General features: G+C 45.6%; 1 protein-coding gene across 1 annotated transcript; it reads left to right on the top strand.

Annotated features, from left to right (window-relative positions):
• Positions 1-3643: 3643 nt before the first annotated feature.
• Positions 3644-16922, top strand: fignl2 (fidgetin like 2). The gene is made up of 2 exons (XM_018760370.2): positions 3644-3753; positions 14738-16922. Exons 1-2 carry the CDS (start codon positions 3729-3731, stop codon positions 16765-16767), a joined length of 2055 nt encoding a protein of 684 aa, XP_018615886.2. The 5' UTR covers positions 3644-3728; the 3' UTR covers positions 16768-16922.
• Positions 16923-17322: the final 400 nt, after the last annotated feature.

Below are 17322 nucleotides of genomic sequence, written 5' to 3'. Positions count from 1 at the left end.
AGAAGACAGGACATACATAACCAGGACAATAGCAAGACAGAAGAGAGAGGAGAGGGTGCACAGAGGACAGGAAAGAGGACAGGGTGGGTAGGGAGGAGAAGAGCAGACAGTGAAGGTAGGAGACAGGACAGAGAGGGCAGGAAAGAGTGATGATGGGAGGAAAGATAGGACAGAGGGCAGGAAAGAGGACAGAAGCAACAAGAAAGTGGACAAGCAGGACAGGAAGTAAGAAAGAAGAGAGGAGACTAAATGAGGGAGTAAAAACAGGAGGGGGGAACAGAACAAAGAGGACAGGAGAGAGTTCTGGGACGAGAGAAAAATTGGGGAGCTGAGAAGAGAGGAAGACAGGAGAAAGGCAAAGCCAAATGGAGGAGAGAACATATAAAGAGAATGAGAAGAAGACGGGACAGTTTGAGGACATGGAAACCAGAGGGGAGGAAAGACAAAACAGAGGAACATTTGGGAAGAAAGATTCCTGAGAATGCAACATTTTTATCTTAAAATATGCCTAATTATTAAATCTAAAAATTTATTATACTTCCCTGATAAAGGCCCAGGGGTGTATAATTATTATTATCATTATTCTTATTCTTCTTCTTATTCTTCTTCTTCTTCTTATTATTATTATTATTATTATTATTATTATTATTCTTATTATTATTATTATTAAGTACAGTATAAAGTTTGTGTCTTTCCAACATACTCACCAGAGCCCTTAACTTTTTCTTCTGTCCCGCTTCTTAATTCTTATTCAGACTTTGCCAAGGTCCTCCGCTATTATTCTGAAGAGGAAAACCAAGGGCTTTTGCTATCGCCGCTACACTACAGTTTACAGCCCATGTCCTGTGTATCTGCTGTTCTGTATATTTACTGTCCTGCACTCGTACTGTTCTGCGTTGGACCACGGTCCCGAAGAAACGACGTTTCGTTCCACTCTATACGAGCTCTATAGAGGAATGACAATTAAAAACCCTCTTGAGTTGAGTTGACTTGACTTTGGCAACCAAAATACAACTGAAACAGTCACAGAGTCACAATTTTTGCCATGCATACTGTTTCTTCACAGAGGTATAACTTTTCCAATGCATTTTTTTATATTGTTACTGCAATACAGGGAAACCAACAGTTCTGAACTGGCTTCCATAGTCGTTTTTGTAAGGAGAACATTTGTGCATTTGGGAAGTGCGTTTAAAAATGACTGTTTTTTCCTTGTATCTTTCAGAGCATTTATCTACTTTACACAGACCCATGGTACAAAAAATCTAAACTATTAACAAGCCATGAACATTCAGTAGAATCCAAGTGCCATTTACAAATGGAACTGTTAGGATGCTGTTTATAAGCAATAAAGGAGGTCTTGCTTTAGCCCATGATTTGCTGCTGTGTCAGGGTGGGAAATCTTGGAGGGGGGATGTTAGCACTGCGTGTAAAGGCCGTGTACTGTATCGGGGTTTATTGGCACAGCACGTCATCCTTCACCTACTGGAAAGGGCCAACAGCCCCCCGCCACTCAGATCTATGTTGCGATCAATAAGATTCATTGTGGATAATTGAACTCCCGGTAAGTGGGACTGGACACAGGAAAAAAGAACACTGGAATGCGCGCTGGCTTAGGTGCATCGGACCAAAAAGACCCTTAAAATAAATAATTTCCCAGCAAAATCCTGCAAGCAGTTTAAAAAGACCCACGCCTTGCACACGCACAAACGCACACACTTACTCTGTCCCCCATCCCTCCTCAGCTTCCCTCTCTCCGTCCAGGCGAGAGGGTTACAAGCCCTCTCTCAATGCATGATTGGTCACTAACCCCCCCCACGCACCCAGCCACCCTGCTTAAATAGTTTTAACAAAAAGCAAGAGGGGGATGGGAAAGCTGGGGGAGGGGGTTTGTGTGTGCTCTCTTGTCACCAGGAGGGAGGGTGGGAGAGATTCACATAGACACACACACACACGCACACACACACGGAGCGAGAGAGAGGGCGTGAGGGAGGGAGAAGAGTTAGGAGCCATATGTGGAAGAGAAACAGCATTGTACACAGCAGTTTTCCTGCTCTGCGGATTATCCTTCAGCCTCCAGACCCGAGGGACCCAAAACAAGCATGAACAGGTAAGACGGGCGCCGCGCCGTGCTCACGCTCCTAGCAGTCGCTGGGAATGCTTCTCTTCGACCACAAGCTGTAAATGCTTTCGGTCCGTCCTTTCTCAGCATTCCCTGGTCCGTCTCTGCGCCTCTTCTTCTATTTTTGACTAAAAAAGCAATAACGAAAAAAAAAAAAGAATCACCAGCCTCTGCACGCTCTTCACTTTAAGCAGGTTTTTATTTTAAAGGAAGAAGAAATCCTCTAAGACGAGTCAGGGATGTGGTTAAGATTTGTGGAACTTTTTGCATTCGGTCCATTTTAGCTTTTGGGGTTTTTCAAGGTTGCTTGGTCAGTTGGGCTTGAACAGGCGCTGGGAGCTGTAAAGAGAGGATATTCAGAGGGTAAAAAGCAACCCATGCTCACAATTTGTATTTTTCCACCAAGTTACACTCCTACTTGTAGTTTTCATGAATTTTCTTTACTTCTTTCTACAGAATCTATCCGGTAAATGGTTGTCAGATACAACTTAAACAGCTATGAGGGCTTTTAAGGTATTTTCCCCCAATTGTGTGAGTGGTGAATTGACACATATACCGCATTGAAAACATGTCTTTTGCCAAAGCTGTCAGACACAACATCCTCGGTTTGGGTTTTCATCACCGACCGTTATTCAGTTTTCTTTTGGTTCGTAACGCATCTTTCAGCGCTAGTCGTTCGAACCAACACACCGATAACAATTTTCACTAACTTTGCGGAATATTCTGCAAAACACTGAATCTGTAGCTCTGCAATGGTGCATAAACTCAGACCAGATTTCTTGGCATTGTTTGGGGGGGAAAGTGTTTGTTAACAGCAAAATAAATGCTCACACATTAAAAACGATAATTTCGAGCTCATGAATGACAATAAAAAGCTTTTGAGCAAACTAAAAGGTAAATGCAAAAATTCTAGAAGTTCAAAAAATATAAATGAATAAAAGCTATTGATAATTATGCGCCCTGATTAATGCTTGTGCATCAGTTGCAGTTTGCTTAGACGTCTGTGCTCAAGAAAGTAAAAGAGTTCATTGTATAAAGCTAATATCTAATGGAATGGATTCATGTAATAATTTTGTAGACTGAAATGCTTACCTCCATGTATGTTCCATAACAGTTTAAAGTGTTTATGATGTGTAATATGTGCATGTTTGTACCCGCAAGATGTTGTGTGTGGCTGATATGGACTGGATATGGATATTTCAGTTCAATGCACGTGCATTTGACTGAAATAAGTCACGGAGGGACAATGTGTCACCCGATGCATTTACGTTTTACAACAAAGGTTGTGGGTTTTGCGTGCCTGTTTTTCTGTCTATTATACATATATTGAATTTGTGTGGGGTAAATCTGTTTGCAGTGGCAACTGTGGAAATAGGGGCAGCCTGAGCATCCGCAGCGTGGTGTCCCTGCATATCCGCAGGCGTCATCGCATATTTCCGCGTGTGCATGTTCACGTTGCGCCCCGTGGTCCTTAAGGCGTGCCTCTCGGCTTCACTTGCAGGGCAGTGTGCCGTGGAGTCCCGCAGTGACTGAGGGCCAGCAATGAAGCTCCCTAACCTGCGATTCCCTGCTGAGCAACTGCCGTCTTAACACAGAGCAGGTCCACAGAATGCTGAGTCCCATTGTCCCCTATAGTAAGTAACACTGTGCCCTTTCTTCTTTCGCTGTGTGTCATAATCCTGTGCCTCATCAGCAGACCAGTTTTCTCTGGAAGAAAGCTCCGTTGGACTGAGCTGCTTCTGAAATAGAAATCTGTTTCATGCGAGTTTAATGTGAGCCCATAATCTGTCCGGATTCCATCGATTCACTCATGAGGCTCACATGATGCTTATTTACTGAACATATGATCCAGGGAGCAAATTCCTCATAAAATGTCAAACAGGCAACCAGAATACTTTTGCACTTTCTGGAGTTAAGGAAGATAACCCAGCAGTCTTTTGTAGAGTTCTGCTGGTTAAAGGACTTTTGGAAATAGCTATATAGGGGAGGTTTGAGACTTAGGAGAGGGGTTCTGGTTTCCAGTCCCCAGAACCAAAATTTTGTCAAACAAACAGAAATCGAGGGAAGAAGAGAAAGGGCAGGTAGGGGAGCATCATTAATGGCTTTAGCAGCTGAGTGCATGTGCTTAAGACGGCCCTTGCCCAGCCGTGTACCTCCTTATAGTTTATGGCTACCCTAGCCCCAACCCTCCTATGTCCCACTCCTTCCTTCGTTCCTCTGACCTAATAACTTACGTGTCCCATTTCGAGCCCTCCTGCCAGTTCTCGTTTTAAGTCCATCGCTCTGCTGAGTGCCTCTTCAAAACTGCATTGTTTGGCAACCCAGCATGAGGCTCCTTTATTCAGCGTCCCATCCAGGAACTCATGTCCCTCCGTTCTCTCCTCGGCTCATCTCACCACTCAAAAGGGCTTTGTTCGCATAACAGTCGAGAAAAATCAGTCACGGCTATTTTGCAGTTACAAAATAATTAGTCTAAATATATTTCAAGGGTGACATGTACGATACATTTAAATCTCGGTGGCTTCTTTAATTACCTTCAAATTCACAGCACAAGATGAGCTTGTTGTGGAATACAAACCCTGTCTTTCAAACTACCCTCATAGTCAGAACATACAGACTTGTGCAATTATTATTATTACGATGCATGGGTGCTAGATGAAATTTAGGGCATCAGGTACTGCGTGTGTTAGCCTGAGATGCTTAATGCGATCGGTGTACACAAGTAGAATATGGTAACCAAAGACTAGTAACACCAGTGGGTATGGAATGAGGGCGTGACTTCACACTCAGCATTCCTCTGAAGGGGACAGTAGTTGTGTTGCATAATGTGGGTGTAAATGTAGCAGTGCACCATCTATCATTGTCAGACTGGCTTTAATATCCCTACAGTTAGGAAAAATAAAAAACTCATCTCTAAAGACACATGCCATGGCTCTGTTAGTGTGGTCTGGCTCTACTACCTTTGTGTGTTCACTGTTATTTCTATAAGTTTCAGTAGTGCAGCATAAAATACCCACCACCAGGAATAAGGAGGATATTCGCATGTATCTCCTCTACTCGTTTCTCTGCACTGGCTTCCTATAACTGCCTGGATCAAATTTAAGACCCTGGTTATTGCCTTCAAATGCATCAACAGAACTGCTCCCAGCTATTTACAAGACTTTATCATCCATTACACCTCAACCAGACCGCTACGCTCTTCCACATCTGCCCACTTGGTGGTCCTGCGCACCATAGGTAAAGCACTGAGGTTCTCGGTTCTGGCTCCGTTGTGATGGAACAACCTCCCCCTTTCACTCAGAACTGCTGAATCTCCGTCCACAATTAAAAAGGGTCTGAAAATTCAGCTCTTCCGGATTCGCTTCGCCCATCATCTCTTAAGTTCACGTAATGTGTAAATGTTCATGCACCGTAACTTTATGATCAGATTCGAATAAGCCTTTACCCAGCCGCTAGTCCTGTATTGCACATAAATGTTTGTGTATCTTGAAATAATAAATTGTAGGAAGGTGATCAGGAATCATCTATTCTCAGTTTTATGCAGCTACTCGTGTGATGAACATCGGTGCATAAAGTGGAAAGAAACAAACTAACTGCACTTAAGAATCACACGTCTGCAACTATGTCTCTCTTTCTGCTAATGTAATACACACATTGTATTTTCCCTGAGATATACGTCGCTTTGGAGGGAAGTGTCTGTTAAATAAATGTAAATGTAATGTTCCTGCACAGAAAAAAAATCACTCCACAAGTAGAAAAAATGAACGAATGAATGCTGAATGAATACTAGCTTTTCAAAAACTCATTCATTCCCTGAACGAATGCTGGCGTTTTTATTCTCAAAGCCATAAAATGATAGCTTGACAAGTATTCCGGTGCTGAAGGATTGCACTGTGCTTCTGGAAGCTTCTTAGACCCGGAAATTGATGCGTCTGTTTGACAGCACTGAGATGTGAGGACGCCCTGCCTGCTACACATAGGAGTGTTATATATTCCTGTTTACCTCTAGGCTACCAGATATTTGGGAGATTCCAAATTTTCATTTTTTGGGGAAAAAAGTTCATACTCGTACTGTTCACAAAGTGAAGGGGGAATGTTTGTGCATTATCTATATGTGAAGATTCGCACTTAAGTGCTGGAATTTTCTTTGTGCAACGGCTTGCGTATTCTAAAATCCTGACTCCGACACACAAGTGCTTCCCTTCAGTACGCTCGCACACATATCCACACCCTCAACTCTGCTCCAGCCAACGACACCCAGCTGCACCTCCGCAGAGGCAAAACAAAGGAAACCCAAGACATTCAAGCAGACGATGATACTCCTGGAGGACGAAGAATTGTAGACTTTATGATTTGCACTTCCAAAACGGTTTCCCGTAGGGGCACCAGCACAACGATTTCACAGTTCTTGGGAAAGCCAGGCTCCCGCAGGTCCCATTTACAGCATTTACATTAATTCCACCACCCAATAAACACCTGGATCCAGCGGTCAATCTTCACTCATTAAGGCTGTTGCCACGTGAAGGAAGTTCACCTCTGGGAGTCGAGAGAATACGTTCAGTACCGAAACGGCTGTCCAAAGCAGCGGTAACGTTGAGGTGATGTGAGGGTTGCTCTGGAAGGCCAGTAGACCCTTGAGTAAACACTATTCCAGCTGAAGTGTCCCTGTGAAGGAAAGGGAAGGTCGTTAGCAAGGCCCATGAATGGCGTTTAATTAGGGGGCTGCTGCAAAGATGGAGCGGTCTGCTTTTGGTTCTGGAGGCTTGAAGGACACGCTCCGCTGAGTCTCGCCCTCCAGCCATCGCGCTGTTCTTTGTAGCACTTTCTCGTTAAAAGGAGCTCATTAAGTTCCCAATTAAGTAATCTGGAGGCTCATTTGGAAGGCAAACCTTCACAGGGGGTCTTGGCCACATAGGCTGAGCAGTACGGAAATGCAAGGTTTCGATAATCTGGAGAGACATTACTAAATCACCAGACAACAAAAATGGAACACCTTCCAAATCACATCTGTCCCTCATTTGTTCTATCTTCTGCCGTAGACGTCAAATGAAAATGAATGTAAGGTAAATGTAAGTGCCATTTTACTCCGTTAAGGAGCCCTTCCCCCCACCGAGGGCCGTGTGTGCAAACCGAAGATAAAAACACAATTACGACAGTGAAGCCCCTGAAGAGATAGAGAAGATGCTGGAAAGGGGAGTGCACTGGAGTAGACCGACTGCAGCGAAGACAGAGAGACATGGAGGGAAATGGGTATTCAGAGAGGGCAGGACGAAAAAAGGGAGAAGAGAGATGGGGTGATGGAGACAGATGGGGGGAAGGGGGGGGACAACTGGTCATCACTAGGCCTTAGGACAGCTGTCCTTTGATATATTAGTGGACGTAATGACCTAAACCCAGCCTCCAGCCACAGAAAATGGAGATCCTGTTTTTTTAGAGAGAAGGGGGTTGGGAGAGAAGTAGCCATTGGTGGACTTGAATAATCAAGGAAGGGGGATGGGGAAAAAGATCTAGAATAAAATGAAACCTTTGGCAATATACTGACGTGAAAGAAGTTTTGCAAGTATTTTATTGCTTGCAAAATGATGCAATGGGAGATGTATTGTAACACTTTTGCACTATGCATTACCCTGAAGGAACGCCAGCTTTGGTCATTCTAAACATCCTAATATGAATGTGTTTTAACACTTAACTGAGCTGCACCACACCCATTCACAATATGGTAAAATGATCGACTGGATGGAACGCTGAACTGTGGACCTAGATGTAACTCTTCTTTTAAATACATCATACTGTTACTCAGAAATACCACACTTGGTATGAAATTTCAGGGGGCTGTAGGGTAGCAGCCAATCAATCGATCGATCAATCAATCACTGTTGTGAGGCAGTGTCCAATAGGCCAGAAGTATTCTGGCACAGCAACTCAAATGGAAAACTGGAGCAGAAGGAGTTAAAGGGGGCCAGCAGTGGCACTCATAGTTATGGCTCCACTTCTCCAGGGACCACACCATTTTCTCCAGAGTTGGGGGGACGCTGTGGGCAGCAGGTGTGAGACCCCATAAGAGGGTCCTGGCTCTTCTGTTATTACATCTTTCCAAGGGCTGTGAAGGAGAGATGGGGAGGGGGGGTTAGAGGGATTGCATTTCCTGTGATTGATGGCATCCCTGTGACTAATGCATAGATTTATAATAATTTTTCCAGCATTGACCAATTACACATGGTTTATAAATTATTCCCTCTGTTGTCAGATGCAGGCATTATAAGCAACTAATGGCTGCTCGGAGGGTCCCGAACAATGACCTCACACTTGCCTTGGGAGGTTTGAGAGGGCCTCTCTGCTTATTACCTGTTTTTGATGAGGTTCTTTCCCGGAGAGGCAGGGCTGGCTGCAGCATTTACACCGTAAGGCAGATGGCCCACAAGACCAGCAGAACCACTTAGCTAATACTCTTACATAGTGAACCTGCCATGAGTCCAGTTCATCTTCAGCAGTGAACAAGCTGCATCCCACCACAGTTTGTTTACCAGGGTAGGAAATGTGCCTTCCTCTTTCTACTGGGTAAAGATCAGTGATCCAGGACGGAGAGGTAAGCGATATGTCCAAAACTAATTACAAATAGTCACAACTGACTACAAAATAAACCAGCTTCTTTAATTAGCAGATACCTTTATCCAAGCTGACTTAGAATGTTAGATCTGAACAGCAGAAAGCAGCTTACAAGAATTTACTCATAGAGGGTTTTCTTATCGGAGCGTGGTTATGTACCTTGGTCAAGGTTCCTGCAGCAGGATTTGAATGAGGAACCTTTAGATTACAAGGCACCAGCCCTAAGCATTATGCTACCTGCTGCACATGAGCAACACTGTGGTACTAATATTGGAACTCATATTTTACTCAATGTAGTAGTCATAGCAATGGAAGAACCATTTTAACCATTTTAAGACTAAATTACTTTGTGGCTGTAGGTAGTCACTGGATACATTACAATGTACTGTACTGTGTATTATGTCTTAAGTAAAGGATTCTTAAAATGATTACCATTCTCAATTTTGAACTAGTGCAACTTATGAGTCTTAGGAAAATCCATAAGGTGCTTCAGAAAGTTAGAAGGTGGAATCCAGACATGTGCTCAGCCATACTTGCTGGTGTCAGTGTCTCAGTGGTGCATACTGATGGCCCAGTGTTTTTAAATGAATACAAAACAGCCAATAATTTGAATGCAGGCCACTTTATCAGCTCAGCAAGGCATTGATTAATTAGAGCAGAAACGAAGCCAGCTCCCCTTCAACACCCTCCATACTTCTGCTGCTTCAAGTCAAATCAATCGACCTCAGTGCTGGCAGGACAGGAGCATCCAAAGCCCACCGCTTTCTACACTCCTGGGAATAAAGGCCTCATAAATAAACCCCAAGCTGAATTCTAAGCAAAGCATCAGATTATATACGCATAAAGAATGCAAGCCCTGTAAACCCTTGACTCTCCACACATACCCACTTTCTTCTGTTACTTTCAGGCTATGGATTCTACAGAGGAACGTAACTGGCCTGTCAGAAACCAAATTAAAGAAGAAGAATATACATCTGTAGGATTCAGGAATAATAATTATGAATTAATAAGTGGAAAATAAAGAACTTTAAGGTGGAAATCTGTATGACAACAATACAGATTTAGAGAGTAAATATATTCTATAATTTACAGTTACTGGGGAGCTGGGAAGGTAAGAACATAGAAGGCCATAGTATTTTTCCACAGTCATAAGAAACACAGCGTAAGATCAGAACATCGATTCCAGCCAGCATGACTTGTTGAAATGTAGACACGCCCAGTATGGGCAAACCTGTGTTTTCCAAATCAAACAAAGTTGACAGCAAGGCAAGATTTGCCATTTAAGATGTTCAGGCATTGAATGAACTCACATAAAGCTGTGTATCACATGCTATTATGATACACCAGGCATGGTTTGAGGAGTAACCAGGGATGAGGCAGTAGAGCAAAGAGATTGGGTGTTTTTTATTTTGTAGTGTGTTTATTAAAAATATACAACAAAGAGTGTAAAACACACGCAAAAACAATGAAACAGCCACAATGGGAAACATCCACACCAGCCTAAGCTCAACCGTGTAACAAACTCTTGCTCTTACAAGGTCCATTTAAATACTACAACCGGACCTGACTCATCATTTAATAGTTGAGCCAATAACCCTGGAGGTGGACATGGATGTTCTCCTACATGCCACTCATATATGGGAAATAGCAGGAACAGTTTTTACCCTCTTGCTCTTTCTGTATGTGCACACATACACCTGGATTTAACAGACTTTTTAAAATTACAGTAGTTAAAGTAAACATGGGTAAGAGTGCTATACAGTCAGCCACACTGGTATCTGCATCTCTCCATCCACAGTTCCCTTTCAACACATCATTAGTTACCTAACAAACCCTTAAGTAAATTACCACCTTTCCCCATGCAGGTCATAAGTAAATTACTTGGCCAACACTACACAGAAGAGGGGTTTGGGAGACAGAAAGGTTCAGAAAGAGAGCCTTAAACACATGGTAAACAGTCCAGCTAAACAATGACTAGGAGTGTTGGTGTGACTGGTTCTCAGCAGAGTGAAAATGTGGGATCTGTGTGGGACTATAGGCTCAAGCTTCAGTAAGATCCTACCTTGCAAGTTTCTCAATATATAGCACAGTAGTGACAGTGCTGCTTGCGAAGAGACACTGGTACAGTGAACAATGTAACATTAACATTGATTTTTCATCACTTGATTTGACTCAGAGCTACGTGTGTAATAGAACAAGGAGTACTCTATGTGTAACCTGGGTTTTCAGTGGAACTGCCTACAATATTCATGTAAAAACCACACAGTGAGACTGAAAGAAGGAACTAATGGTATTCTGGTGAAAAAGTGCCAAACTGGGAGAGTTTTCACAGATCCCTGCTACTTTGGAGGAAGCGTGCGGCTTGGCCGTCCTCAGAAGCGCCACCAGCTTTGAAAAGACACTGCAGGTGCAGGTGCAGTCACTGCTTGTGTGGGCAGCACTGGATGCTACACTGATATGTGCCCCAATGAGATGGGATACCTCTATCAAAGTGAGCAGTTTTACAAGCCAGAACTGGGGAGGGCATACTGCCACTGGATGGGGGGGTGCTTTTAAGACTCCCATTAAGGGTAGAGGTTGGGGGTGGAGTTTTCGTTGGAGGTTTTATGGGGTGAAGCAAGGAGGGGATGCTGTTTTAAGGGCCATCTTCTGATTGGATTGATTCGGTGAGATCTTTAGTAGAGCAGGACATTATGGCAACATGGCTGCTTTAAACGTTGCAGCTTGCCTTTCCCGTGTGCTGTGTGGCTTCGGTGTAGTGTCCGGTCATCCAAGGAGGAAAACAGGACCAGGAGAGCGGGGGATGGGGCTCGTCCGGCCCCAGGGAGCAGTGAAACTCTGACTCTCTCCACTAGGTTTCCTGCAGCTCTCAGATTTCAGGGGCTGTGCTGGCAGCAACAAAAATGTGTGCAGCAACAGATATAAGTGCTCTCAAGAAGTCTCCCAGCTATGTCATAGCCAAAAGAAACCAAAACTATGAGCCTGCTTCTAAGGTCCCTCATATTTGGGGCTCTCCCAACATGCCATACCCAAGCTTGATTTGTTAGGTTTGAGTAGGGACCTCACACTCAAGTTTTGATGATGGACACAGACACAGATGTTAGTCCATTTACCACCTCCGGCCTCTACAAAGGAAATCAGTGGTCTGGTCATAAATAGATTAAGAAGATTTTCACAATTAGGGATTCTCAAAATTGGCTGCTGGAAGCTTACACAATGCTTACAGAAGTAGCGTGAGGGTCAATAAGAGCTTTCTTCCAACTGGCTAGACATAGGTCAGACCCATGACCACGCTCACACTACGGTCTTCCCCTGCACCCGACACAGAAACTAACAGTCCTCTTTGTGCAGTGGAAACGCGAGCGTGTGGCTTTCTTATTCCCTCCAGTGGTGAGACAACCACGGAACAGCTGTTTACTGTTATATCTGCTGTTTACCAAACACATCATCCACTTTGCATTCTTTGCTCCTGTCAACAACTGTTAAAACATTCACTGGTCTTTTTCGGCCTTGGTATCATTCTCCTGTGATCTTTGTGATGTGCCAGGTTGCGTCTGGTCCAGGCCGTGATCAGGAATAGAGAAAAAAAGAAGGGACTTCCAGTAGCTCCCCTCCACAACCTAAACACACCTCTAACTAAAATAGGTGACTGAATGAAACAACATAAAAATAAAACAGACAAAACAAACTGAAATTTTCACTTTTTAACAATACAAAACTCAAACTTAAAATTTCTCCATACCCATCTGTCTCTCTCACTTTCAAGTGCAGTTTTCATAGAGTGTCTTATTTGGTAAACTGGCTGCACATTGCCCCTTAAACATCCACATCTTTTGGCTACTGAACACTTATTTGTATTTATTCATTTAGCTGACGCTTCTCTCAAAAGCAACTTACAATTATTTACCCATTTATACAGCTAGGTAATTTTTACTGGAGCAATTTAGGAGAAATACCTTGCTCAAGGGTACTACAGCTGCAGGTGAGGCTCAAACCTGTGACTTTAGGATGCAAAGGTAACAGCTCTAGCCACTACACTAGGGGCTGTCCTTAGCACCCATGGTCAACCAATAAGTATTATTACCGAATGGATTGTAGACTTGAGTCATGGGAAGGGAGTCGTTGATTCCATACAAGCTAGTCCCTCCCAAACCAGCTCCCCCAGGTCAGCTGGTTCCTTGAAATAGTAGTGTCATACTTGGATGTGCCACAAAATTGGGTGGATCAGCTGTTATTCTCAGCTAAATCTCTCCCACGTCATCCTTCCTATTTCACGTAACCTTCTGCAGGTCTGGCCCTAAAACAAGGAATCAAAATCCTCAGTTGTGGTGAATGGACGTTCCCTTTTCGCGTTCACTTCTCGGCAGTCCTACGAGAAAACGAGAACACAGAGGTCTAAAGGAGATTAATTTACGTGGCAAGAACAGTATTGCCCTGTGCTCAGAAAGGGAACAAGAAGAACCCATGTAATACGAGAACAATGTGTAAACATACACAAAACAGATGCTGTAGGAGCAAGAGCAGAATGGTGGAAGACCAGGGACAGAAAGGCTGTCAATCAGTACACATCAGCTCTTCCAGAAAGACATGAGTAAAGGGGGGGGGGGGGGGGGGGGTGCTTGCCAAAGACAGGCTTTCATCTTTCCTTCCTCCCGAAGTAACTGTCTCCCAGGGCGGAATCGTGACACTTCAGTAATGCCCTGCTATGCCTGGAATTTCTGTTAGTACCTCTAGTCAAAAGTGGTTGGGATATACTAATGAAACTGTTCATTCCACAGCTCCTTCTACAGTGGCCTATATGATACTGTGTGTTGAAAAAGAAATGCAAACGCAGATCGGTTAAATAGTAAAAAAAAGCAAAACTGTTGCTCAAGCTGTATAGGGTAAATGGAAGTATTTTTATCTTGTTTTATATATAGATGCTGCATAATGTAATGCTTAAAACTGAATTCACACCTCATAGACAGTTTTTCAAGTTGGGGTTGCAGCAGCCCGGGGCCTTTCCTGGAGGCACAGGAAGCATGGTTTTGTAGGGTACACCCTGGTATGGATGTCAAGCCATCATAGGGTAGCCACACACATTCTGGGCAATTCAGAGTCATCAGTTCACCTGAAACACATATTTGTACTGCGGGAAGACATTGAAGCAGCAAGAGGAAACCCACACAGACACAGCAGCAACACACAAACTCCACACAGACTGAGTGGGATTCAAACCTACAGCGGTACCAACAGGAATACCCCCTGCACCACCATGTCGCCAGACAATATTACAAAAAAAAAAATCACATCAGCTGTCTATTGCAGTTGTTTAAGATAATGCTTGCACTTAAAATGGCTTTAATTACCTCTGTGAAAAATTAACATTTTAAGGAAAAGGACAGGACATTTTCATCTGTTCATTTATTCACTTCTCTGAGCACAACAGTAGTATAGTTAATCAGAGGGCAATAGTGATAGATACATGCAGCCAAGAACGCAATCCAGCCTCCCGGTGTTCCACAGGAGTTTTCCAATGAATAGTGCACTATTCTCTGCCTCTTACTACCCAATCCAAAACTATCCCCACTCCTTTCCCCTCCTCTGCTGTAACTCTCTCTACCCCACCCCAGCAGGTCCCCGAGGCTTTGAAGAATGCGTTGAAGCACAAAACAGACAACAACAATAGTCCCTCTGGGAGAGATGCAGATGCTAAGGCAGGTTTGGCAGAGTTGTACCACCAACACAGGAGAAGTCCCCGCTATTTGGGTCACTTGATCCCCCTCCGTCCTTAAAAGTACAGCCATAAGACATCACCCCATCTGTTGTACTTGACATGGTTCAGAGATGAAAGGCCTGTTTTAAGAACACAGATATGTTATATTTTCAATTAACACAAACCAAAAATATCATAAATGGTGTTACCTTGCAATAAGGAGCTAGTTATCAGAGAATAGCTGGTGTGTTTGCTGATGAGCAGCAGAAAGCAGGACCTTGTGTCATGAGTACTGAGTTTCTGCCTCCCTCATCTAGGCCTGTTGAAGATGCACTGGACTCCGGAGCATGCCCAGCCCCTCAGCCAGTGGCCTGAGCAGCACCTTGACGTATCCTCCACGACCTCCTCGCCAGCCCACAAGCCTGAGCTCTACCCCAGCCGGGGCCGTGGCTACAGCTACGCCTGGGCCAACGACGACATCTCCGCACTCACCGCATCCAACCTACTAAAGCGTTACGCGGAGAAGTACTCCAGTCCCCTGGACTCACCCTATGATCGTCCTCCTGTAGGGGTCTACCCCGATCCAGCAGCCTTTGGGAGCTTGAGTGGGCAGAAGGGTGAGCTGGAACCCTGGTCCCTGGCACACAGTACGGAGGGTGCCTTCCCGCTGGTCACGCACTCCACTCACGAAGGCATCGCTGGGACCAAATCGGTGACCTCATCAGCAACGCTCCCAGGTGGGGCTGGAGGTCCTGTGGAGGATGGTCGCCTTTCTGACACTGGGTATAGCGGCGGAAGTTCTTGTAGCGGTCCTCCATCCCATGACTACCCTACCACCTATAATGGCACATATGTATCCTCGGGGTACTGTCCCCAGCCTGCTTCGGTTTTGCCCCCAGGCCCTCTCCACGCACTGCAGCCCACACCTACCCTGGTACCAAGCTATAATTCTCCCAGTTCGGTTTATAACTATTCTCATCATGCTGGCCTGGCCCCTGGCTACACTCACCCTTCCACACCCTACCTCGCTTCAGGCCTGGCTGCTCCCACACCCCTGCCTCAGCGGCCTACTGTAGTGGGAGGCAGTTACGGCTACCAGAATCATAATCTGGTGGGCTCAGAGCCTGGGAGCTCAATGAAAAGAAAAGCCTTTGAAATGACAACGGAAGATGAAGAGGGAGACGGCTTGCGCTACAGAAAGTACGGATATGAGCACGCAAGGCCTGAAGACGGCTCGCCTTACGGTGTGGGTGACAAAGATAAGTTCCGTGGTAATGGCCTCAGCACTGCCAGCACTGACCCCGAGGCATTCAAGCCCGGTAAGCCCCCTTCCCAGCCGGGCCTGGGAGGAGAAGAGGTGGGCAAGTACATTGGACTGAAACCAATGATTTCATCTCCTTACGGAGGGGCAGAGGAGTACAGCCCTCCGACTGGCCTGACCGGTGAAAACGGTGGAGGGGGACATGGCTTCCTGCCACACCAACTTTCAGGTGCACCTCTGAAGGCAGCCGACACGCGGCTCTTGAAGTTGGTGAACGAGGAGCTGCAGGACCACAGTCCCACTCCAGCCTGGGGGGAGCTGCTTGGTCACACCCACGTGAAGGCAGCACTCGAAGAAGACCTGCTGTGGCCCGCCTTGCGGCCTGGCCCAGCTAGCCCCCCACCCAGGACGGTCTTACTCTTTGGCCCTCCGGGAGGGGGCAAGACCACCTTGGCTCGCGGCCTATCCATTCAGCTGGGCGCCACATTCTTCAGGCTGAGCTGTGCAACGTTGGCCTCCAAGTGGAAGGCTGAAGGGGAAGACCTCCTGCGTACGCTCTTCCTGGTGGCAACAACACATCAGCCCTGCGTAGTGCTGCTCAGCCAGGTAGAGGCCCTGGGGGACCAGATTCTACAGCAGCAGCTCCTGTCCCACCTGGAGGGGGTGCAGCACGGGTCAAGTGGTCCAGCCCTTGTGGTAGGCACTACAAGCAGGCCCGACCTGCTGGAGGAGGCCATGCAGCGTAGCTTCTCCAAGCGCTACTACGTACCTCTACCCGATGCGGGGACGCGCAAGCAAGTGCTGCTGCAGGCACTAGCACCCCAGGGCTGCTGCCTGAGTGAAGGCGAGCTGGCGCTCCTGCTGCAGCGCACTGAGGGTTTCTCCGTCCACGAGCTTCTGCAGCTCTGCCAGCAAGCCAGCTCCAGCTTCTCAGTTCCACCTCCCAGCTCCCTTCACGGCCTTGGTGTGCCCTTGGCAACGCCCACCTTCAAGGACTTTGAGAAGGCCTTCTGCAAGGTACGGCCCCATGCCACACCCAAAGAGCTGGACACTTGTCTGGAGTGGAGTAGGATGAACAACAACTGAGACTAGAGCAAGAAAAAGGATTGGATTGAAACTTCCTTTGGTCTTCTTGTACAGGGAATGATGTGTTGCGGGTTTTTCTGGAGATTAAGCAGAGGTTACAACTGGAGCACCATTAAGCCCTAGGAGAGGGAGTAGAATTTGACTGGAGATTATGCCACAACATGCAGCGGCTGTCTCGTACGTGTACATATAACTTTATTTTTTCCAAAGAGCCAGAGTGATGGACCTTTTTTGGGCTGGTAGAGTGATGGTAATTTGAGTAATGTAACATGGAAGTCTGACTGACTTAAAGGGGGCATCTCACAAGCTGACGAGACTTTGACGTAGGGCTTAATCAAAAGTTTTAACAATTATGGCAAACGGTGAACATGTCATAGACGATGTCCACTCAGAATCGTTGGAAAGTCGTCCCCCCCCCCCCCCCCCCCCCCGCTGTTTTTTTCTCAGGATCCTATTTATTGCCAGTCCGCGTCCGTGACATCGTAGTGCATTTTTACTACTCTTATTTTTCTTTCGGTTGCTGATCGGAAAAAGGAAGGGCTCTATATGGACTAG

This window comes from Scleropages formosus, chromosome 19, assembly GCF_900964775.1.
Source record: "Scleropages formosus chromosome 19, fSclFor1.1, whole genome shotgun sequence".
NCBI lineage: Eukaryota > Metazoa > Chordata > Actinopteri > Osteoglossiformes > Osteoglossidae > Scleropages > Scleropages formosus.
The sequence above is the reverse complement of the archived record's forward strand: the minus strand, read 5'-3'. Positions and strand labels throughout refer to the sequence as shown.